Raw genomic sequence first — 25,373 nt, forward strand, 5'->3', positions numbered from 1 at the left:
GCTCAGGAGGGGTGGCTGAGGAGAAGGCCAGCTCAGCTGTTTTAATGTCACGCTGTCCTGGGGAGACAGGAAGTTTCGTTTCCACCTCTCCACAGGGTCCCCATGTGTGGCTGGACAGGAGGATGGAGAACCATGACAGCGTGGGCAGAGGTGGCGCTGCACAGCTGGTTCTGTGGGTGAGGCAAGGTTGCCTCCACTCTCGTCCCAGAACCTCCATGGACTTACCCTTCGCACACAGAGTTAGTGCAGGAGCTCCCCAGTTGCCCCGCCTGGCTCCTGCCTCTCTGTCCTTGGAGGGGAGATTAGAGGAGAAGCCACCGCTTTTCCAGCAGGCTGGCTCTGGCTGCACCACTCTCCGCCTGGGAGGCCTTGGCTGCGGCAGTCCAGTTCCCACATGGAACGGCTCACGGAACCCCTTCTGGGGTCCCCGTGTTTCCTTCCACCCTCTTTTACATCCCTCACCCTGTGTCCCTGTGTGAGTGTTCTGAGAAACTCGTGAAGCTCTGCAGGCACTGCCCTGCTCTGGCTCCACATCCCTAATGACCACGTTTCTAATGGTCCGACTGATGCATTGTCTGTCACGACTCTCGCCCAAACACCCCACCAGCACTTTCCTCTGTATTCCTCTGTCATGTTTAGACTATTATTGTTACCATTGTTAATTTTGATGTCTCCCATCAGACACTGTGAAATCCTCAGAGGCTGGGACTGTGTTCAGAAAACCAACCCATCACCTATCATTTGTGCCACAACATATTCTATTTGTCTAATTTCTGAGTGGATGGAGAGAAGGTAAAAATGATTTGTTATGTGCTGCCTCCAAACCATTTTCATCCTATCTTGTGCATTTGGTAAAATAAATGCTGACCAATCTCATTTTTCCCAATAGATCTCTTCCTGAAATTTGATGAGTAAATTAAATTATATAGAGTGAATGATGTTTACAGAGCAGTGGGATTTTAAAGAATGCCAGCAAAGAATCTGGGTCAAAGAGTAATCTGTGATGAGAATAACTGCTCTGTTTTTCTATACCACCTGGACTTTCATGTTGACAAACTGGGAATTTCACACGTTGAGTTTCCTTACCATGGTGCTCACCTAGGTAGATATCCATGCAGATAAACTTCAAGGACTAAGTAACAAGAAGAGAACAGAGATAATGGCTGTGAGGAACCTGTTCTTGTGGTGAAAGTATTACCTGATAGCAAACGTGAAACTGAACATTTTGCGGGAAGTCTCAAGTCAAAGCTACTGTAATCAAAGAAGAGCTGATGCCAGCAATTCATAAATCAAGTATGGAGCCAAACTTAGGCAAAACCAGTGGCTGCATTACAGCAGGTCTGGAGGGATCCTGCCAGGGTGAGATGGATGCCCATGAGTCAACGAGAAGCCAAGTAAATGGAGGTTGGGGCAGGTCCCCATACCCCAACCTCCAGAAACACCATCGTGCAAATTACAGGACAAACATACTCTTCTGCAGATACCTGCCCGTAAATGTCAGAACCACATTTGTGTCTGCTAAGGTTTTTCTTAACTTTTCTATTGATGCATTATAATTTAACAAAATAGTGGGAATTACATATAGTTGTATAACAGTTGTTACATATTTGCACATGCACACAACAGAACAATATAATTTGGTTGTGTCTGCTACAGTCTGAATGTCCCCACCAAATATTGAAATGTATTCCCCCTTATGAAATATTAAGAGGTAGGGCCAGTTGAGCCTTCAGGAGGTAATCAGGATTAGAGGAGGTCGTGAGGTGAGGCCCCCATTGCTGCGGCAGTGGGTCTGTAAGAAGGGGAAGAGGCCAGGTCAGCATGCTCTGCTATGTCTCACCATGTGACATCGTCTGGAGGTCCCAGTCAGACCCAGCTGCTCAGTCTTGGACTTCCTAGCCTTTAGAACCATAAGTTGAACAAACCTGTGGGCTTTATAAGCTATTCTCTCTGTGCAGTTCAGGTTGAGCAATGGAAAATGGACTAGCACAGTGTCCCTACATATGGAGGCAACAGCTCAAGAGAGTTACTCAGGGTGGGAGGGGGAGAGAGATGCCATTTTCATGTAGTTCCTACTCTAATTTTCTCATAGGATAATTTATTATCCACAGTCAGTATAGAGAAGGAGACTCACCTGTTCTATTCTCCTCCTTTCTCACAGAGACCTCTTTTCCATCATTCTTGCCTTCCCAGCATTCCACCTGGCGATAGCTAAAAGCCAATGAGTTGCAAAGAATGAAAAGGAACATACTTGAATTCTTTCCTCTTCCATGCCTTCCACTTTTCCTCTTTGAGCTTCTTAGCCCTCTTTCCTGAGGCTTTTTGGCATCAGGTGGCCTTGGGATGGGAGAAGACCCCTTCTTTAAAGATACTTGAAAACTGTGTGCTCTTTGGAGTCTTTTTCCTAATTCTGGGTGGGAAAGAGGAAGACTCCAGATGAATTAATGTTACTTCAAAGAAAGCAGAAAAACCATCATTTTAATGCTGCTTAAACAGACTGTACTGGGTTAGACTGAGATTCAACTGTGCACAGATGATTGGTGCTCCAGAGTTCATTCTAGAGAACAGTGGTGATGAGAAGCCTGTGGTCTGAATGTTGTGTATGCCCCCACTCATGAACTGAAGTCCTGACACCCCAGGTGACAGTATTTGGAAGTGGGGCCTTTAGGGGGTGGTAAGGTCATGAGGGAGGAAACCTCAAGTATGGGGTCAATCAATATCCTTATAAGAGACCCCCCAAAGAGGCCTCTCCTCCAGTGGTTTGAGGACACAGCCAGAGCTGTAAGTGTGAACCAGCCAGACAGGAAATCTGCTGGTGCCTGCATCTTGGACTTGTAGCCTCCACCACTGTGAGGAATAAGTTTCTGTTGTTTATAAGCCACCCACTGTGGGATTTTGCTTCAGCATCCAACAGAAACCAAGATAATCCTAACCAGGGAAGAGTACTTCTAGAACCTAATATATGCCTACTAGGTAGGCAAAACATAATCCCCATTCCTTTAAAAGCTACTTTTCAACCACAGGACTTTGGATTAAAGTCTTCTTTATTAAAGTCTGCTTATTTCTCAAGCCTAAATCATTAGTGTATACCTGTACTGCTTATGTGCTTATATATATTTGTGTGTGTGTATATATAAAATACATATGTAATGTATAATATATGCAGGCTTAATTGACATGTAACTGCTGTTGCAGTTACTTCAAATTTTCTGCTTCCGTGAGTTAAAACTGGCCTGATTCCTTTTTACACAGAAGAATTTTTATGAATGTAAAAAAAGGAAAGGCTTCTCAAATCTCTACCAGACTGTCACTCCCGCCGCTGCCCCTCCCTCCCAGACGCGGGCGTGCTCCCCCGCCGTACCCGCCCCTCTGGCTGCGAGTTCTAGCCGGAATGCCTGTTGGATTGGAGCGGCCTGGGCGATTCTGCACGGGAATTTGGCCACCATCCGCTTGCGCGCTCTCGAGAGCGCGCGTCAGTGGGGTCCAGGCAACGAAATCGCGTTTGAGAAAGATTTGTCCGAGTGCCCAGGGGTGGCGATAGGGGAACCCAGGGCGTGGCTACTGGGCAACCCGCCTCTTCCGGCAGATAACAGAGAAATGGGCTCTGGAGTCTGAGCCCCGGAGGGTGGTGACAGCATCCCGCAGAGCCCTAGGTGCTGGGCTGGGCTGTGGGAAGCGGACCGGATCAGATCTTGCTGGCAGGGGAGAGGGAGCCGAGAAAACGGCGGGGCTTGAGGGGCCTGCAGGGTGGAGGCCCCGAGGGAGGCGCAGCCTGGGAAACCAGGTGCGCGGCGCGGATGCGGCGGTTCCAGGCGGCCGGGAGCGGGTGGCTGTGGCCCCCAGCAAGGTGCTGCGCGCTAGGGAGCGGCTGCGGCCGGAAGAGTGCAACCGTGGAGACCCAACGTGTGCCTCCAGTAACCGAAACATTTTTCATAATCCGCCATCCCAGCCTCCCACGTCTTCCCCTGCGCCTAAGCTAGACTTGGGGCCGGCGCAACCCCGCGCCTGGCCTCCCAGGCTCTCCCTCCCCTCGCGGGCGCCGCCGAGAGGTAGTCGCAGCGGATCAATAGTTAACACCGGGCAGCGGGAGGCGGCTCCACCCGCGGCAATCGCCCTAGTGCCTGTTTGTAAAAGCCGCGCGCCTGCGCCGCGGAGGGGGCGTCTACCGGGGAGGGGTGTTTGGGGAGGGGCTCCCATCGCTACCCAAACAGTTTGGGCTCCTTAACCTTGCTGCAGCCGGAGGCTTCCCGGTCCTGCTCGGTTCAGGCAGAACACCCGGCGCGCGCGTGCACGCGTGTACACACACACACACACACACACACACACAGCCGTGGCGTCGCCGCCTGACTGGCCCCCGCCCTTAGGGACTAGTGCAGCGACCGCTGCGCCCAGCGCTGCCAACCAAGAAGCCCCGCCAGCCGGGGCTGCGCCGCCCAGTGTCCCCGAGTGAGCCCCGCGCGCGTGCCGCGCCGCTGTCGCTCGCTCTGTGTTGACGGCGAGCGCGGCGGACACGCACGCTGTCTGCTCGCCGGGCTCCCAGCCCCTTCCCCGCCTCGGCTCCGGCTTTTTGTTGAAAGCATCACTTCCACCATCCGGCTCTTTTGATTTTCTCCCTTCGTTGGCGGCGACTGAAAAGAGTTGATTGGTATTGGATCCGCTGGGGAGCGGGAGTGAAGGTGGGGAAACGGAAGACCTGGAAGAATCTCGTCTTCAGAAAGGCATCTCCGCCCAGTCGCCAGCCAGCCCAGCCTCTACTTTCATCCTCGCCAGGACAATGGATTAAGTTACTCTTCCTGGGGCAGAAGTCGGTTTCAGATTCCGGGCAAAATGAAGGAAAAGGCGATGATCAAGACGGCTAAAATGCAGGGGAACGTGATGGTGAGTGTGGACGGCGGGCGCGCGGGATCTGGGGACCCGCAGTGAGGGGCATGGAGGGGTGTCTCTCCTCGTCGGTCCCTAATTCCACGGAATGACGTCCACCTGGTACCCGTGCAGCACCGCTTCCACCGCTTGCCTGTGGCGCCCTGGGTGCCAAGGATCACGCGTTTATTTGCAAATACCAACTTGATGGCTTCGCGGTCGCTCTCCTTTGGGCATGTGGCTTTGTGTCTTTGAGCACAGACTGCGATGGAGCCCTTGCTGGCCTCGTGTCTGTCAGAGTTCCAAGCAGATCCCAGGGTCTATTCTGGGAGAAACGCAGAGAGAGGAGGTCATTTCAGCCAGGATCAGGGCCACTGAGCTCTTATACTTGCGCTGGCCTCGGGGTTGAGTCCCCAGAGCTCAAGACCTGTTGGGGTTTGCTGAGGCTTTGGTACTGTCAGGCCAGTCACTGTGCCTGAAGGCTGCCACTGCGTCCAGGGCTGCTTCCCCAGCCAGGCCCTACTCCCCAGGTTTAGGAAAGATGACTCCCAAAAGGTTGATGGTGCCAGAGAGGGTAATAATGGCACATCACTGCCAGCGATGACCTAGCACGAGGGGATCACCCCTTGTTCTGGGGAAGCCCAGGTTTGCAGGCCCAGGGGCCTCTCAGCATGGACAACTTTGCTGACTTGAGGACCTGGAGTCTCACCTTCTCAGCAAGTGAGACACCCCCTGCCTGCTCCCAGCTGGTGCACTTGACCTAAGCACACCTGCTCCCTCATTTCCTGTAGAGAGGGTTGGGGGTGGGGCATGGGACACCTGGGAGGATGCTGGAATCTCCTGGTGGGGACCAGAAGGTTGCCATCTTGCTCTGGTGTGCCTGCTGTGTGTTTATTTGGGCCATGTTTTAACCTTTCAAGTTGGTGAGAGATGAGGGTCCCTGGTGTTGTATTGCTAGCTGGTACTTTCTGTGTGAGGCTGGGACAAGGAGATAGGATGGCTGTGTTCCTTTGGAAGGTCCAGCAGGAAATGCAAGAATTGTTTCAGCTGCAAGATCTAGAGTTGTTTACAAAAGTGGGCATGGGCAGCGTCCAGGGCAGAAGTGTGAGGAGACGTGTTTGGAAGACCCAGATAGTGGGCCATTTGGAGGTCTTCCTTCAAGCAAAGAGAGGAAGGAAATGGGAGTTGATTTAATTGAACAAATACAGGCTGGCTTAACCACACCCACAAGCAGCAAGGCACCTGTTGCCTGGCACAGAGCAGCAGGGTGGGTTGGTCCAGAACTTGACTTTTGATGAAGTATGCCCTGCTCCACTCAAGACCCTAGGGTGTGATACCTGCTCAGAGGCCACCTCATGGCCACAGGCCCTCAGTCAAGGGCTGTCTTCAGCCCGGGTTCTGCTGCTGGCTGGCCTAATTGCTCATTAATGTAAGCAAACTGTTTTCCTGATTTTTCCACCCTCGTTTTAGTCATTGTGTTATTTGGCATGATTCCTGTATAATAGAGCAGAAACGTGTGTAGAGTAATATTTTCTAATTAAAGGTCCACCCACATCTATAAGTTTTTTTTTCATATAATGTGCTACAAAAGCCTTCCCATTGAGGACTGAGGGTAAAGATAAGGGTACAGGTTAGTTACATTGATATTATGATGACATATCTCTGTCAGTGATTATCACCAAATAAGTCATAACTTACATGGAATGTTCTAGTGTAGCATCATCTTAATTATATCTTCTTTGAAAACTTTTAGAGTGTTCTCTCCCATCCTCCCCTTTCTGCCTTTACTTCAGAAAATGAAGAATTAGAGGACTGCTGGCCACTTGCTGAGGAAGGCTAGCCCATTCTCACATGTGTTCTCCCAAGCCTGAGGCTAATAAGTATAATTAGAGCAAGTTGCAGCGCGCCTGCAGAATTCTACAGCAACCAGTGTGTTAAGAGCCATCCATTGGACCAAGAGCAAAAGGAGAGGTGAACTGGCTCAACTTTTAAATGTCCTATCCATTCTTTGATTGATAATTATGACTTTGCAGTCTCGTTTGTAACTTATTTGAAACTTGCTTTTCCAACTAAAAGTGTGTAGCTTCAATCTAGTGATGGTTCCAGGTTTAAATCATAAATCCGGGACTTCATATTTTATCATTTGCTTTGGAAGTTAATCATAGCCTGTCTTGAATTAGGTGACTGGCACTTGTGTGTACTCCCAACTTAATTGAAATTCGGGTGATATTTAACATTCACAATGTGGATTAGATGATTTACTCCTGTTTCTTGACAGTTGAGTTGCTGCACATTCAGCTATAAAAACCGCCAGTGTTTTCTGCTGTGCTGTTTCACTGTGTCCATGCACACGGCAGTCAGAGCCAAAACTGGGTTCAGAGTATGCAGTGCTTCTTGAGGTGCCTGGACTCGCAGGAGCCTTGATGTTGAAGGAGGGTCGGGACAGAGAGGCAGATGCGGCCTTGGTACTGCCCTTGTGACTGGGGGGATGCTGTGGACGTTCACCCAGTGTCACCTCTGAAGCGTTCACACTGTGTGTTGGTCCTGGGCTTGCAGAGTGGCCCTTCATGCCAGCCCTGCTAGGCTGGGGCAGCAACCTCCTGGCTGGCACTGGCTGTGCCATGTTGCTTGGTTGAAATTCATTATAAAATCTTATTCCATCTTTTATTCTCCAGACATTGCTTTTGGAAACTTTTTCCTGATTACAACTGGATGATTAAGAGAAGACAGATTATTTGTACCCTCTGTGTTCTTGTTTGGTGTTAATCAATGAGTAAAAGAAATACTACCAGTGGATAGTTCACAACTGCTGTTTTAATTCTCAGAATGAGTCTATTTCATAAATATTGTGAGAACTCACAGACTAATCATTCAATCTGCCATTTACTATACTGAAAAAGAAACAGGATTTTCTAATCTCTTGGAACAAAAACTGATTTTGAAAAGTAACTGTATTTTCATGAAATCTGTTTGAAAATTCTTGGGTGGGGGCTGTCAATATGTTGAGATCCTGCGTATTGAATAGAGGCGTAGCCTTTTGCAGTCATTCCTGAGATCAGTGGAAAATTTTGTTATCCCAAGGATATCACTTCCTGCTAAATTCCCCAGCTCTGTGCATATGAACTTCTTCCAGAAACTGAATTGGTGAGTAAAGGTTGGTTAAAAATGAAAGTCTTTGGGGACTGCAGTATGATCAGTAGTGACTCTCCCTCTCCTGGGGGATTGGTGAGGGTTGGACATGCCTTTCTGACCAGAGTGGTATCAGAGGTTCTTGGAAGGATCAGGGGTCTGCCAGCCATTTACCTTGAGAATCCTGTCATTGATGGGTGTTGGATTTAAATGAAGGTGGCAGTCTGGGAATTCCCTGTATAGAAAAAGCAACTTTTTCCTCTTGCTTACTGGAATTGACTTAAGCCTTTGGTCATTGATTGGATGTATCTGTGATACCATGAGCCTGGAAACTTTTCAGAATTATAATCTTCCCCATCCTATGTTGGATAAACACCTGGATCTGCACTGTCCACAGTAAGAGTTTTCTTTTCAACCACTTGAACACAGTCTGACATCCGCCATGAAGCTCTCCCTGTAAAGACGCAGGTCAGCAGAGGCTCTTTTAGGAGAGTTATTGGGCTTATGGGGACACGGCCTCCTGTTGGGAAGCCCTTCCGTGGATCATCAGCCTATGCTCATGAGATGATTTTTAGGGGGTAGCCTTTGGTACTGCAGTATTTCCCCTCTCTGGAGTACTTGGGACACCATTCTTGCTGCTGCTTACACACTGGTGGTCTGGAGCTGGTTCTAACCGTGGTCATCGCGGCGTGGATTTTGAAGAGAATGTGCCTTCTGTTAGTGGGTTGCAGAAATGACTTCAAGGCCTTGGGTTCTGAGAGTTCTCACCACGTGTCCCAGTGATGGATGCTCAGCATGCATTTTCTCTTTCCTGGTTGTTCAGCATCCCTTCATGGGATCACCAACCCTGTAACTAGACTCCTTTGGGAAATCTAGATTAACCCTGTTTGTGCAGAGAAAAGGTCTAAGCCTTAGTCCATTTTCCGCAACTTCCTAGGTGTGGGAAGACCTTAGCATGTTAGCAGTCTGTAAAAAATCAAATAGCAGGAAGAAATCCCCAAATTTAGATAAACAGACAGTCAGCTCAGGATGTTTTGTAAAATGTCTTAAATAAATAAAACTTGGGTGGAGAGGGCTGTCCTAGTTTTCTGCAGAGCCCCAAGCAAGTCTTTAGGGCCTGCATCCTCTGGGTCTGGATGTTTGTTCTCCTCTTTCTATAACCCATCCTGGTTACTGATTGCTTTAAACCTGTGTATCATTTGCTCTTTGAACCCTCTGTGTTATTACCAAGAGATGTAGTGCATTTTAAATTATTAGCATTGATCAATGACAACAGTTTTGCCTGGTAAGCCCTCAAGTGGATGAATCTGTTAAACGAGTGGATGGAGGGTCTTTGACAGGACTGTGTGGCCTGGGCCTGGCCTTTGTGAGAACGGCCCAAGGCTTCAGTTGTACATTACTGTCTTTCATTTCAAGAACACCTTCATGTCTGAATCAGGTAACAGGAGAGAGAATTCCATCGTACAGTCTTTTTCCCCCACTTTTGTAATAACATTGAACCATATGCCCAGTTTACTATTAGGTAACTGCTGCCTTCACGCAGTTTTTATTTGGGGAGGTAAATACATTTACTCCAGGCCAATGGTTTTCTTTTCCATTTATTAGTTTAAAGTAAATGCAACAATATAGGAGAATTGTGTGAACTGCTTTGAGAGCCAATTATATCTAATAAGACCATGTGTTAGAACTCAAGAGCATGCCCCCAGACTTCGTAGGTGTTGTGTGCTAAGAACACAGGAGTAGACAGAACCAACTGGAAGTCCCTTGGTTGTGTGTGGCTTGCTGGCAGGGTGGGAGAAAGGTTTCCACTGAGTCGGTGGCTCTTAGCAATGAGTGGGTGGTTTTGAGAAATGCAGGGGCGTCCACAGTCATGGTGTTGACCAGTGGTTGGGGATGGAGGTCTGCTGCCCTGCCTTGTGCTGTCCACACTCTCCTCTGCCTGGCCTCCCTACTGTCCCCAACCCGACACTCTAGAGATGTGAGTTAGCTGCCCTGGGCTGCTGCTGGGCAGTAACGGGTTTAATGCTGGTTCTGTGGTGCGCCGAGGTCCAGAACCACAGGATGAGACGTGAACTTTCAAACGCTGCCATCAAGGACTCGGGAGTAATGGAGAGACTGCAGGAGGCCTTTAGAAAGTGGCAGTGGGGCCTGGTCTCAGCCATTGTGGAGGAAGCAAGATCCAAGGAGAGACGTGGAGGACAGGCAGTGAGGGGAGCAGGGAGGGAAGCGGCCACCTCAGGAAAACAGAGCCAAGGCGCAGGTCTTCTAAACATTGGTCTTCAGTGGACACCTAAAAACATAGAGGGCATGTTGACGGGGTCACAGGAGCATCTCGCTGCTCTTGAACTCTCAGTGAAATTGGTTCCCTAACGAAGACAGATGGGTGGACGCATTATGTGATATTTACGCCCGGTGGATGTGTCTGTCTCCTCAAACATTCACCAGTTTTTACGGAGAAAACTTTGGAAATCCTTTCTTCTAGCTTGAGTTTTTCCTTTAGGTTTTCTGGGCTCCGTTGTAACCTATGGAGGGGGAAAAGCAAGACTGTTTGAAGAAGCAAAGCTGTGCCTCTTTCTCTCTTTTTCATGCCCTGAAAGAGTGATTGTTTTCTTTGAAGGATGACATTGTTTGTCTGCGATTCACCTGAACATTTATTTCACAAGAAACAAAGTGGGAGCAAGGAGGTGACCGCCTAGCTGGAGAATGCGGGGCCAGCAGAGAGGTTCTGGGATTGGCCAGGACGGGAGCAGCCTCTGGGCAGCTCTGGGGCCTGTTTTTCTCCCCTGGGAAATGTGGGCATTTGAATAGATTGTTCCTGAAGTCCTGTTCGATGTCCCCTCCCTGTCCAGGTAGTCTTATTGCCGTCTCTCAGGCTTACTCCTAGAGCATGCTGTGGAAGTCACCTTCCCTGCCACAACAAATAATCTACTGGCTGTGGTCTGTCCTGCACTGACCTACATGGCCTCTCCCAGCTCATCATCAGTCTGTCTCCCACATGTCACCGTCTCCCGGTAAAATGAAATAGGTGGCATAAATTTATGAGCCTCTAAGCTGCAAGATCTGGAGTGATCCCACCACAGCGGCAGAAGACCAGGGCAGAGGTGTGAACAGAGTGTGCAGTCAGCACATGTGCAGGGTGCACACACAGGTGTCATAGGAGCAGCTACCCCCTTCCTGGTCACAGCTGCGGGTCTGCAGAGTAGAGCAGTCATGGGCACAGCGGCCTTGACCGCTTGACTTTCTTGACTGTTAAATAAAAATCACGGTGCTCTGATAAGGTGGGAGCGAGCACCTGGTGTCGCGCTCACTGCTGCTCATCTGTGCAGATGGAAGGGAATTGCTGGCTGGCCATAGGGGCGCCTGGGAGAAGCCTGGCGGATCACCCTGTCCTCACTGATTTGTAAGGTCTTCCTTTCTGTCATTTCCCCCTCCTGCTACAGTAGTGACCCTCTGAATGCAGCATTTAATTTTACTTCAACTAATTCTCATTTTATGATTTTAGTTTTATATGACCAACATGTAGTCAAACTTCTGCAAATAGGCACCCAACCGTGAACTTGAGCAAAGCAAACTAACAACCTCAGTTGATCTACAGATGGAACATGTAGGGTTGGTCCCGCCTCAGATCAACCAGCTCCATTTGGTGTACCTTTGTCTTCCGTATTTTGGGGAAATAAGTATTGATGATCTTTAAGCCTAAAGATCAGAATTATTTGATCATAGGCTGGCTTCTCTCTGCTAAGGCAAAAGAAACACATTTTAAATATACTAGCTATAATTATCTGTAAGAGACAAAGTTTTATAGTTAAATACTAATTTTTTCCCCAGATATTTCTGTTTACCAGACCAAATCAAGTCTTGAGTAAACATTTTACAACAGGAATTTTTTTCTTTTGCTGTTCTTCTTCCTGTGACTCAGTAAACTGTGCCTGCATTCACAAGGTGCCACCCTTTCATTTCAACATTATTTAATAGCTCACAGTGGCATAGAGCCTTTTATAGCTCACAATATAGTTTTCTGTACACGGTGTCGTTTTCTTAGGGCAGCGCATTGTGTTGGCAGGACAGACGGTGTTTGGGTTTTGTGTTGAAAGGGCAAGACTTGGAGCGATTACATGGCCACAGGGAGGAACCCAGGTGCATGCCATGTCCGGCTAGGTCCTTGCAGTCCACAGCATCTCATTTGGAAGTTCTCCACTCTCCAGTCACTCCTAGAGAAGGACTAGGGTCTGAGAGATGGGGATGTGGAAGCTTCTAGAGCAGGGCCTCTACTGCTCTGTCTTTATGGCATCTCTAGCCTCTTCTGGGCCCTGGAAACTTCACCGTGGCTGAATGTTCCATTTGTTAGGATCTTCTGCAGGGAAGAAAAAGGAAGTTGATCAGTTAATGGCAGTATCGGGAAACGAGAACCCCCTGCACTTGTGAGCCACTTCAACCCTAGGAGGAGGTTCTCCTGGGAGCCCCTACCTCCACATCGTGGAAAACACCTGCATTTCCTGAGAACCCTGGGCTGGAGTATCCCATGCCCACTGCAGCAGCAGAGTCTCCACCCTGGATTTGTAGAGCAGTATTTCTCTGGGTCAGGGGAATTTTACAGAAATGCATTAGCAAAACCAGAAAAACACAACTTGAAATCACAGTGAGAAAACGGTCAATGAATGCTAAGGCTTTAATATGTTTTCTAGCACTAAATTTTTCACCATTGTGGAGAAATGGAAACCCTGGACATGGGTGTAAGACACTAAACTTTGAAAACCTTTCATCCTAACTGCCGAAGTTGTCTGTCTACATAGCTTATGACTCAGCCATTTTACTCCTGGGTATTTCCCAAAAGAAATGTATAGATGTGTGTCCCCTAGAGAATGGGCAAGAAGGCTTGTTGTGCAGTGTCAAACTGGAACAACCCAATCTCCATCGGCAGTGCAATGCACAGATACCTTGGTGTGTTTGGACAGTGGGTACAAGTACAGTACCAGGCAGTAGTGAGGTCATTCCACTTGACACTCAAAACTGTGAGGCTTCCTCAACTGTGGCATTGAGTAAAGGACATCAGACCTGGAAGAATGTCTCATGTGATTAGTTACATAAAGTTAAGAAATTAGTCAAAACCGAAATATTGTGCTAATGGATATTGACATAGTGCCCATAACAGAAGTGATAACATTTTCAGAAAAATTAGGGGAATTATAACTGTCTATTTTACAGTAGGCGGGCCATGGTGGAGGGGGGTGGGGTGTGGGGACTGTGGCTGGGAGGCACACCCAGGGGCTTCTGCAGCATGGGTGGTGCCTGCACAGGCTGCTTCCTGTGATCTAGTTTTCTGTCTATGCGCACAAGTTTGGAGCACTTCTGTGTACCTCTGTTGCATTCACAATGTGTAAAGATCTTGAAATGTGTTCATATTTACTGAATGAATGTCCTGTGCCTCTCATAGGTGGACATAAGTCCCTCATTCCTGTGGAGGGAGATTGAAGTGTCGAGGTGGCCGAGGCCATGATGTCCAGTGTGCCTCCATGTCTAAAGGCATGGCTGTGTGCCCACAGGCAGTGGCCATTTAGAAGTTGCTGTGTGGAGCCGTGAGTGGACTCAGAGGACAGCAGTGGAGGGGGGATCTCCAAAGGCAGGGGCCATGGAGCACCCAGAGGGGACATATCAAGGCAGGAACCTGGGGGACATGTCACGGAGGCTGGGACAGGCGGCAAGCTGCCACTGGAGTCTTTGGGAACAGGCATGCTGGCTGAAGGAGGAGGGTGGACAGCTGCTTTTTCCACGCGGGCTCAGTGGCCTTCCAAAGTAAGCTATGTTGGCGGGAGGACAGGGTGAGAGAAAGCAGAAGTGACGAGAGAAACCTCCTTACCTCTCTGAGAGCAGGGGTCATGCCCAGCCTGCCAGGCACGTGGTGAAGCAGGGTCACAGTGAGCCTGCTGGACCCCGGTGTGGAAACGTGAAGTTTGTCAATCCGTTCAGATCTGTCGCTTTAATAAAGAAGTTTCCTGCATTCTGAGTAGTTGGTTTTATGAATTATTGCTGATGATTTGCTATTATATAAGAAGGGAGATGGCAGAATACAGGCTCTGGACTTTATTAGTGTTTAGAATCACAGCTGTGTACGAAATCAAGGACAAATGGAAAGAAATGCTGCTTTTCCCTCCTTCGCTCCCTTCCTGGTCCTCTTCCCTCCCCTGCTCCTCCCCTGGAACACGGATGTACCCTAGACTGAACTTGCACTGCCGCCCAGCATCGTGGACCGCCCTCATCCGTTTTCATAATGGGAAATTGCATGCCACAGTGGGGGACAATTTGATCACCTCAGATCTGCCATCCAACCATGATCCCAGACTGAGGGAAACAGTGACTTGGCACAAAAGAGCCCAGGAGGTGGCTGGCAAAGAGGTAGGTGGGTCTTCTCTCTTACTCGTGTTTCCTTGTTGGTTTGTTTTGTTTTCTTGTGTGACGTATTTGTCCCTGATCAACCTGGCCATGTGGTGACCTATGTGATTTTTATATGTAGGTTTCCTTGGGAAACGGACCTATCTTAGTCTTGGATTTTGAATATCATTAAAGTTCTCCTGGTGCCTTGCAAATCATTTTTCGCAGAACACTTCAGCGTGATCCAGTCTCTTGCTGCTGCTTAGCTCTGGAGAAATGTGTTGTGCTCCGAGTGCCCGAGGCTTTATTGGCTTTATTAAAGTCGAAGGTGCTGGAACCAGCAGAGCCGAGGGCCTCTTTTTCATGTGTGTGTCAAGTGTGAACGTGAGTGGACAGGAACGTGCTGTGTGTGTTCATGTGCTTATTCACGCTCAAGAAGATAGATTTTGCTTCCCTCCTATTATGGTTGGGATACCAAGGGTCCCCAAAAAGCTCACGTTTGAGACAGTGTAAGAAGGTTCAGAGGAGAAATGATTGGGTTATACAGGACTTAATCAATCAGTGAATTGATCCCCTGATCAATTAACGGAGTGGTGACTGAGTGGTGGGTATGGCTGGAGGGGGCATCGGGGGCTTTGGAGTAACATTCAGTGTCTGGTGGGTGGAGTCTCTCTCTGCTTCCTGATGGTCATGTGGGCTGCTTCCCGCAGCCACACTCTTCTGCCATGATATTGAGCCTCACCTTGAGCCCTGAGGAATGGAGCTGGCTGTCGATGGATGGAGACCTCTGAAACTGTGAGCCCCAAATAAACTTTTCCTTCTCTAAAATTGTTCTGGTTGGGTCTTGTAATCACAGCAGCAAAAACAAAACAAAAACAAACAAACAACAACAACAAAAACTGATTAGAACACCTTCTTGTGGTGGCTGAAGACCATCATTATCCAATCTGGGTCAACTTGATGTGGACCCCAGTCTGGCTGTGATGGTAAGTGGAGGCATGACTTCTCTGCCGTCACTGGAGGTCAGTCTCATCAGCATGCGGTGCTTGGATCAGAAGTGTCAGCATCACCTGACACTGAGGTTTGGGGGAGTGTCCACCAAAGGCCATGTGGTGAAGGCACTGTCCTCCGCCTGGAGCACCCTGGGAGGTGGTGGACCTGTGAGAGGTGAGCCTAGGGGGAGGAAGCTGAGTTGTTGGTATGGCCTTGTGGACCAGGGTCTCATCCTCTTCTTCTCTTTCTGTTTCCTGGCTGTGGTGAGGTAAGGCCACCTTGCACTCCCACCATGATGTGCCACCTCACAGGCCTGAAAGCAACCAACCTCCAGAACTGTGATCCACAGTGAACCTTTCCTCTTTTTAGGTTGATAATTTCTAGTATTTTGTTATACTAATGGAAAGCACGTGATACACCTGGGAACATCAGACGCACATTTTTGGGCTCCATCTGGAGCTACTGCAGAAACTCAGAAGCTGGGAGGTTATTCTGAAAATTTTGTTCTAAGCTAATCAGTTATCAAACTGTGGTGATAGGGTTGGTTTTTCTTCTTGTTTTCAACATTTTCACTCTATCATAGATCATAGAATATTATCGGAATGAAATAATTATAAAAAATGTTGTACAAAGTACAAACACATGTTCTGTATTGTTAGATCCAGAAATGTAAAATTAGTCTTCAAATTTCTCTAAACTGTTCTAAATAACATACTCTTGATTTTCCTATTTGACCCTTAGAGAACCATCCAGTGGCCAGCAGTACGTGGACAGGCTGGTTGCAGGTGATGCTCAAAGCAGCCGCCCCTTTCTGTTATGTGTCAAAGCTGTTGATGAGGATCTATCATCAAGAAGGGAGTCCTTCCACCCAGTAAACCTCCCCATGAAAGTAGAAGAGAAGGCAAGGTTGCGTTGCTCAGCACTACGCGATCTTGCGGTGGCCATCCCAGACAGACCCCTGAGAGGTCACAAGGACAGATTGAAGTCCCATGCTTCTAAATAGCATGTTGCTCATTCTGCTAGCTGAGTTCTGCAGTTCAGAGTCTGGTGACATGTTAGGCCATCTTCTTCAGGAAACTGGGATTCAGTTGGTCTCCCTTTGCCCAAAGAGCTGGTGCCACAGTCCTTGATGTGCACATTCGTAAAGGACAGAGAGATGCTTGGAAAGCAGGGTTGTGTGTCCGTGTGTGGTGTCTCTTTCCTTGCTTCAAACGGAGAGGAATCACCTGTTATTTTTAACCCTGAGGGTGCTGTGACTTTGCTTGGCTTTTCAGCCTCATCTTACTTAGCTGATTTTTGGTGGCAGGAAGGCCTGTGAGCCATGACCCCCCAAATTTTATTTTCTCAGTATAACTATTCCATTTTAATTTCAGTTCACTGTAAAGTGCTTACATGGTAGAACTAGGGTCAAAGAGATGTCTTTCCTTTCAGAGTTTTATTGTTAAGGAAGAACTGGGTATTTTCTCTATAAAGTTTATTTTTGGCTATGATTATTTAAACAGGTTCAATTTTTAGACATCTAGGAAATGTTAATTACTGCAGATAAAACTCCCAATTCTAAAGCCAACCACAAAAGCTTTTCTTCTTCTTCTCCTTCAATACATAGAAAGGAGATAGTGTTAAGATACTCTTATGCAAATTTTAAAATTCCCTGTTACATTAACAATGCTAATGACAGTTAATGCATTCCTAAAGCTTCGGTGAGATCCAGAACATTCAAAGTGCTTAGAAATGTTTCAGGACCACCCTGCAAATATATGGGAATAGGATTTTCCATGGCGATTGGCTCTTTGGAAATGGTGGATATAAGAGATGAGGAAGAGTGGAAGGTCAGTGTAATGCACCCAGAGGCTCTTCCAAATCAGGGGTGAGACCCTCCTCCCAGGCCACTGCCAGGGTGGGCACAGCACTGAGCTGGCCTCTGCAGTTTGGTCAGAAGGGGAAGCTGTCCTTCATAAAGCACAGTAGAAGACAGTGAGGGGCAAGGTGTTAGGATGGTCAGCCGATGGTCCTGAAGAGGCTCCCTTGCCTCCAGCAGGACCACTGAGCAGCTGTAGGAATGGCATCATTGTTTAGTATGTGTGTCAGCTTTCTGTTGCTGTGACAGAATACCTGACATAAATGAGGTGAAGGAGGAAAGGTTCGTTTTAGCTCATGGTTTCAGTCTATGGTCATTTGGCTGTTTCTTTGGGCAGTTGGTGGTGTAGTGTATCATGGTGGAAGCCTGTGGAACAGGAAGCTTCTCAGCTCATGGCAGCCTAAAAGCAAACAGGAAGGGGCTGAGTCCCCTCTAGGGCACAGCTCCAGTGACCTGACTCCTTTCCAGGCTGCCTCATAAAGGTGCCAAAGGCTGCAGGTGAACCCTTCAACACGTGGCCTTGGGGGACGTTTAAGATTCAAACTGTAATAGTAGGAGCATGTCTGTAAATCCAGTATCAGAAGAGAAGTCCTAATGTTTCCATGACTCAGGAAGTTCTTCCTGCAGCCAGGTTTTAAGAATAAACAAAATATGTATTTTAAGAATAAATATCCTTTGCAGATAACTTTTTTTCTCTTTGAGAAAAAAAGGGTGCTCTAGAGTCTTCTGTACTGCCTGTTTTCTAGACGCTATCTTGACAGCATCAATCTGTACTTTTTTCCTCCCTTCTTCCTTGAATTCCTTGATATTAAGCACAACACGGGGACTTGTGTAACTTACATTAGGGTTTAGGGACTTGTGTAACTTACATTAGGGTTTAGTTGTAGCAAACAAGGCCATGTGCATGTTTGGGGGAGTTCAAGTTTCCAGGAAGGGTTGGTGTTTGAGCGGTGTCTGCTGAAACAAACTGGCAAGAGATTCACAGGAGTCAAACATGCAGATCTGTTAATGTGCAGGTGCACGGGAGCCAGGCAAAATAGGGAACTTGAAGAAGGTCCAGATGGTTGAGAGGAAAATGGGAGCTGTAGAAAGTTTTAAAGGGGAAGAACATGATTTTTAAGGAAATGCATGGCCCCTTGGACAGAGTGCCTTGGTGCCCTAGGTGTGCTTGACTTTCAGGCTCTTCCTGGGTGCTGTGAGTTCAGTCTTCCTTGGTTGACGACCTTCAGGAAGAGGATGAAGGGGGCTGTGTTCTCTTTGCTCCTTCCTATCTTTAAGACAAACAGGGACTTCAGGAAAGCCGCCTTCTGCCTTCGCTGCTCACAGGGGCTCTCAGTCTGAAGTCCAAGGCAGACATGTGAGGATGCTGCTCTCAGCCCCAAAGGTGCCTTCTGGAATGTCCTCCTTGTTAGGGTTTGGACGTGAGGTGTCCCCCATAAGACCACATATGAGACAGTGCAAGCAGGTTCAGAGGAGAAATGACTGGGTTGTGAGAGTCTTAACCCAGTCAGTGAAATAATCCCCTGATAGGATCAATGGGTGGTAACTCAAGTGGGGGGTGTGGTTGGATGTGGGAATTGGGGGGGTGGCTTTGGGGCATCTATTTGTATCTGGCAAGTGGAGACCTCTCTCTCTGCCTCCTGATCATCATGTGAGCTGTTTCCCTCTACCACACTCTTCCGCCATGATGCCCTGCCTCGCCCTGAGCCTTATGGAAGGAGCTGGCTATGTATGGATTGAGACCTCTGAAACTGTGAGCCTCCAAATAAACCTTTCCTCCAGAAATTGTTCTGGTCAGATCTTTTAGTCATAGCAGTGAAAAAAGCTGACTGAAACAGAAATTGGTACCAAGAATTAGAGTCGTTGCTGTGGCTAACCTGACCATGTGGTTCAGAAGCTTTTTGAGCTTTTTGGAATAGATGGGAGGAATTTTCAGATGCTTAGCAGTGGCTGCTGCAGATCTTTAAGTTTTTGTGAGCAAAGCTTACCGATTCTGGTGGAAGCTCAGAAGAACAGAATGCCAGTAGGACTATGGACAATGCGAAAGGGCTCAAGAGAGTTCAGAGGATGACTCTGTTGGAATGTGGAGTAGAGGCTATTCATATTGTGTTCTGGCTGAAAACTTGTCTGCATTTTGCCTGTGTCCTGAGACTTTCTGTGAGGCTGATTTTCAAAGCAATGGACTTCTTAATCTGGTGGAAGAAATGTCTAGGCAGCAAAACATTCAGGAAGTGTCATGGGTATTGCTGGTGGCTTTTAGCCAAGTTTACTGTGATATTCAGAAGCAGAAAGCAGAGCAAAAAGATTGGAAAATGTGAACTTGAAAGGCAGGAGTAAAACTGGCTCTAAGGAAGTTGCAGTTGTTAAAGGCATTATTGCCACTAGAGAAATCTTGAAGACTTTGCCCAGAGATGATAAGGCCATCTCGGGAGCTGGCAACCACCCCCATTTCAGACTCAGGCAAGTAAAAGTAAAAATTCTCCTGAGACCAGTGGGCACCCTTGTTGTACATGGGGGCCCAGGAAGGTTTTCCAACATTCTCAGCCACCCTGGGACTCAGAGGCTGCTGCAGCCAGGGCTGTTGGAGGTTTGACTACTGCCTGAGATGGTGGCAGACCTTGGCATCAACCACATGGTGCTGGTTCTGTGGGATTGCAGGATCCTGGGGTTGGAGGGTCATAGAGGCTTCCACCAAGATTTCAAAGGAAGGCATTGGAGCCCAGGCAAAGTGTCCCAGGGTCAGAGTCCCTGTGGGCAGACCCTGAGAGTGCAGTGCATGGAGATGTGAGGAGGAAGCCAAAGCTGCAGTGGAGACCCCCAAGATTAAGAAATGCCACTAGTGTGGGACATTGTCCTAGGAAAGCGGCAGGAATCAACCAGAGACAATAAGCCAGCAGAAAGGCCACTTGGGCACAATCAGCAAGGCCACAGGAGTGAAGCTACATAAAAGCCCTTTGGAGAGGACATGATGCCATGTGCTGCAGAGGCTGACCGCACCTCAGGACTGGTTTGCCCAGCTGGATTCCTGTGGTCCCATCCCTTTTTTCTAAGCCCCTATTTTTGTGAATGGAAATGTTTATTCTGTACTTTATATATTAGGTATTTGTAAATTGCTTTTAATTTTACAGGAGCTCACAATGCAAGATTGCCTTGAGTCTCAGAGAAGACTTTGGACTTGGAAATTTGAGCAATCTTGGAACTGTTGAGACTATGGGCACTCTTGGAAATGGTTGAAATATGCTTTGCATTGGGAGCTTTTGGGGGCCAGGGGCAGAATTTTATGGTTTGGATGTGAGGTGTCCCCCTAGAGCTCACATGAGACAATGCAAGAAAGTTCAGAGAAGAAATGATTGGGTTGTGAGAGTCCTACTCCAATCAGTGAATTAATCCCCTGATAGGGATTAAATGAGTGGTAACTGAAGTGTTGGCTGGAGGAGGTGGGGATTTGGGGACATGGCTTTTGGATATATATTTGTATGTGGCAAGTAGAGACATTTTTCTCTGCATTCTGATCTCATGTGAACCACTTCCCTCTGCCACACTCTTCCACCATGATGTCCTCCTCCCTCATATCAAACCCTGAGGAATGGAACCTGCTATGTATAGACTGAGACCACTGAAACTGTGAGCTCCTAAATAAAACTTTCAATTGTTCTGGTCAGGTCTTATGAATCGGGCACCCCCTTTCTCCACAGAAACGCCCTCTTCACCACAGCTGATTTTGGGACTGTCAGCAAAAGAGTCTCTGTGAAGGAGTCCAATGTAGATCAACTTCCTATTTTCGTGTCGCCCTGTTTTACTTGGCCACTGGACGAGAAGATACCAGCACTCCAGGTGCTGGACACCCCCTTACTAGTTTTCACAAACATATCCAGTAGAACACTTTGAAGAAATGTGTAAACAGGCCTCTGGCCTTGGGCTGGGCTTCACAGAGATGTTCACATTTTAAGATAAGTTACAAATGGGCCCATGGTAACAGCTGCAGGGGGAGGAAAGAGAGGGGAGAAGAAGCTCTCCCCCTCTCAGGTGTTGTCCTTGAAGAGTTAACATGCTCAGAACAGTGAGAGAAAAAGCTGCTTTATGTGAACTTCTGCAGACTGGGAACTTCTGAGCCCTTCCCCCTACACACTGGGTATAAAACTCTGAAACTCCCTGAACTCGGGGTTCAGGGGATTGATTGATTACAGCAAAAGCTGTGCCCTCTGAACCTGGCTGCAGCCCAATAAAACTGTTTCCTGCTGTCTTCGTTGCCTTGCCTCCTTTGTCCCTACAAACACTTATAGTCTCAGTGGCAAAAAAGCTGACTGAAACACTTATGGAGTCTTTTTGGTAGAGGCCTGTTGGGGGAATATAATTAAAAGCAGAATCCATTCCCACACTAGAAATCCTGTCCGTGAAATGAAAGAAGAGAAAGAACACAGTCATTAGTTGAACAGGCACTGGGCGAGGGCGTGCACCCCAGACTGCAGCCGGAAGACTGCAGGGAGAGAGGAAGCTCTTGCCCTTCTCAGCCAGGCAGAGGCAGCCCATTAAGTAGGTGTTTTCCAGGCAACGCTAACTAGTTCTTCAGGAGGAGGACTGGCGGCATCATGGGTCACGCACAGTCCATCCTCAGTCTACCTGGCAGTTGGGTGGCAGCTGTGTTAGCTGATCACTGAATTTATCCACAGAAAAACGAGCTCCTGCCTGCCTGGCGGAAGCACCCCTGAGCAGGGCCTCTGAGGAGGACGGCAGCCCCCAGAAGCTGGAGGTCCCAGAGCTCTCTCCTTGACCTCTGCATTTCCAAACCACAGCTCCCACGCCCTGGGGAAAGACACTCCTGGGTCATAGGCCAGCACTGCCCTACTACGCTTCAGTGACCCATTTCAAAGAGATGAAAAAGTACAGGTACCAGTGCTGTCAGATGAATTCTCTAAGACACAGGAGGAGAGAGACATCTTTTCCCTTACTACTTTTCTTCCTCTTCCTCCTCCTCCTTCTTCTTTTTAGTTGTAGATGGACACAATACCTTTATTTTATTTATTTTATGTACCCAGTGCCCCCCACATGGTAAGCCAGTGCTCTACCACTGAGCTACAACACTTTTCCCTTATTTTCAATGAGAAGAATTAAGCCTCTTATTTTAATGTGAACTCATTCACATGAGCCACTGTATTCATATGAGTGACCTACAGTGGCCAGTGACCCCAGACACCCAGGCTTGTGGTTGCCGAGGTCTGAGGGGTCGGCAGGGTGCAGCCTAACCCAAGGCTCAGAAGGCAGCTGGCAGCTGTGCGGAAAGGGCCGTTCCCCTCCCACAGGTGCGAGAGCAAGGAGAGCTCAGGGGAGTCCTTGGGGCCCGGGCCGGGCTTTCCTGTCCTGGGCTGGAGTGTGAGGTGTTGCGTGGGACAGGGAGGGCAGGCAAAGGGAGCAGGCGCTTCTCTCCCAGCATGGCTGTTTCTTCAGCGCTGTCTGACGTCTGGCAAGCAGGGAGGTGTGCATGTTCCCTGCTGTACCTCCCTAAGTCCCTGCACCTGTGACAGCCCTGCATGCAAGGGTATTGTCTTCAGTTTTCACATGGAGCTCTAACAAGTTCAATCAGCAGGTGGCCCAAGGTCACCTTGGAAGCAGGGAGAAGGCCAGTCTCCAACCCATAAGTATAGAACCCAGTCATGTTAAGAGAAGGGATCAAGTGTTGAGTGTCCCCGACTAGGGTGACACTCTTCAAGAAAGCAAGCTGTAGGCTATTAGGAGATGAAGTCATACTTTGGAAGCCCACCCCATACCTTGGGTCCCACTCTCCTGCCAGGGCTTTGAGTCTACTTTGCCATCTACCTTTCCTCCACTGCTGCCTTGGCTGGGTGTTGAAGTCAGGTGCTGGATTAAGCTACTGCGGCATTCGGTATTCTGCTCTTTCTCTCATGGAGATCAGCAGCCACGCCAGCCCTCACCATGCAGGGAGAGGACTCTGGGTAGTGAGGCTTCTCGCTGTTTTTTGCAATTTTCAGTCATCCTGTCTGACAGGTGGAGGGTGTCTAGGGTCTTGGCTGCTGGTGCAGGTGTTTTGCTCACTGAAGAGCTAAAATGAGGTTATCCTTGGCTTCTCCTCCATGGTCTTTCAGTTTCTTACACTTGGGTCAGTTTGCTTGTGCTCAGCAGCCTCAACGTTGTTTGCTGGGCCTGGGAGAGGTGGAAGCAGGGTTCCTCCAGGGCTGATGATCCATTAACGAGTTTGAGAGATGGCAGAGGGGGGTGGTGGTAACAGTGAGCACTTGAATCTCACTCTGATCATTTCTCAAAAGACTGAGTGAGTTACAGGTGTACCTGTGCTGTTTATCAAGGGTTCTGGTGTGGGTCCTGAGATGTCTCAGCAATAGACAGCCCTACCCTTCTTGGGGCAAAATATTCTAGTGACAGAAATAGCATATAATTAACTATGCAACTACTCATTTAATTGCGAGTTCTGATGTATTCATTGCAAAAGTAGATTAAGAGAATTATTATTTCAACATAGACACTTCAATCTATGTTTAGATGATTGTACACATAAGAAAAGTGTCTGGAAGCTAATATCTATGAGAAAGACATGATAGACAAGAAGATGTTTCCCCTAAATTATCAATCTAAGGCAAAACAAAACTGTCATGATTAAGACTATTTCTTGAAGAAGATGAAATCACTATAAATTGGCAATTTATTACTACAGTGAGGATTTTAAAAAGAGACTAATTTAAATGAAATTTAGTGGAACTTGGGTGTCTATAATTTATGAAAGAGTTCCACTTCACTGAGGAGAGGCACTGGGATGTGCTGGACCAGTGGGAGGCCTGCAGTTCAGATGTGGGAAACAGCCTGTGGGCAGCATCAGGTTTGGAAGGTGGAGAGGAGTTTCTCTTCAGTCCTGCGACAAATCACCAACAACTTAGAAGAGCTGATAAGAACAAAGCAATAGAAACAGAGGCCATAGAGAGGGGCCCGTGGTAGGATTCGTGGTACAAGACAGTTGGGGAAAAGAAGCTCTTTTAGTCAGTTTTTCCATCACTGTTACCAAAAGACCTGACAAGAATAATTTTTGGAGGAAAAATTTATTCGGGGGCTCACGGTTTCAGAAGTCTCAGTCCACAGATGGTTGCTGAATCTATTGTTCTGGGTCCAAGGTGAGGAAGAATATGGCGGTATATACCCCAAAGGCATGCCACCAGGGTCCCACCTCCTCCAGCCACCCTCCCACCTGCCTACAGTTACCACCCAGCTACTGCCTGTCAGGGAATTAATAGGTGACAAAACCCAGTCATTTCCCTCTGAACTTCCTTGCATTGTCTCACATGTGAGCTTTGGGGGCACCTCATATCGCAACCATAACAGAAACTAAGGAGACTAGTGCAGTGTTAGACATGCGTTGTTCCTTACCCATGGGATGGGATAACTTAAGGGCACTAAAGGCCCTTTGAACTTAGCTTTTATGCAGAGATTCATGTCTAGGTAGAGGAAAAATTTTGTAGGCATCTGTTAAGTTAATATCAAATCCCATTAGCTAAAAGAAAACCTAATAGTCAAGAGCTGAGCATTCTGGTCCTTTGGGTGCTGATCAAATTGCAACTGGATTCATAGATTGGGGTACTGTATATAAAGAGGAATGCACAGATTGGCATGCATCCAGGAGAGAGTCCTCAGAGTCATGAGAGATTGGGAAATGTGTTGTACAGCAAATTTGAAGACAGTGACGAGCCCTCACCTAGGTGTGATGGCTAGTTTTATGTGTCTGGGCCTCTGTGCCAGGGGGCTGTCACAGACACTGTTCTGGGGTTTATGCCAGGGTGTTTGCAGATAAGTCTAATGTTTGAATCAGTGGTTGTGAGCAAAGCAGAAGGCCCTCCCTAAGGGGGGTGGGGCCTAAGGGTTGAAGGCTGGCATCCCAAGCAGGGGGCGTCCTGCAGGAGGTAGCTTTGGCCTTGAGCTTGGGTAGGTCTCCAGCCTGCCATCCCTCCCGGTGGGTGTTGTACCTGGCATCTCCCGTAGTCTCATGAGTTGACTCCTTAATGTAAATCCCTTTCTGTGCCCACACACGTCCTCTTGTTCTGCTTCTCTCAAGAGCCTAACACACCAGGAAGCAGAGGCACCGCATGGTGTGTGCCCAGCATTTATAAACGTCTGGAAGGCTTTCAAGGAAGTAGAATCAGGTGTG

General features: G+C 48.1%; 1 protein-coding gene across 2 annotated transcripts in view; it reads left to right on the plus strand.

The window, feature by feature from the left end:
* Dpp6 (dipeptidyl peptidase like 6) overlaps positions 1 to 25,373 on the plus strand; it is an 860,191-nt gene that overhangs the window by 102,315 nt on the left and 732,503 nt on the right. Inside the window, exon 1 of one of the 2 annotated variants that reach the window (XM_078040899.1) lies at positions 4,367 to 4,878. The exons of the other annotated variant lie outside the window; for it this stretch is intronic. Coding sequence (XP_077897025.1) covers positions 4,828 to 4,878 — 51 coding nt within the window. The 5' untranslated portion in view covers positions 4,367 to 4,827. Of the gene's footprint in view, positions 1 to 4,366; positions 4,879 to 25,373 lie in introns of those variants that run through there. 2 annotated transcript variants of the gene reach the window in all.

The sequence above is a fragment of the Ictidomys tridecemlineatus genome, chromosome 2, assembly GCF_052094955.1.
Source record: "Ictidomys tridecemlineatus isolate mIctTri1 chromosome 2, mIctTri1.hap1, whole genome shotgun sequence".
NCBI classification, from domain to species: Eukaryota; Metazoa; Chordata; class Mammalia; order Rodentia; family Sciuridae; genus Ictidomys; species Ictidomys tridecemlineatus.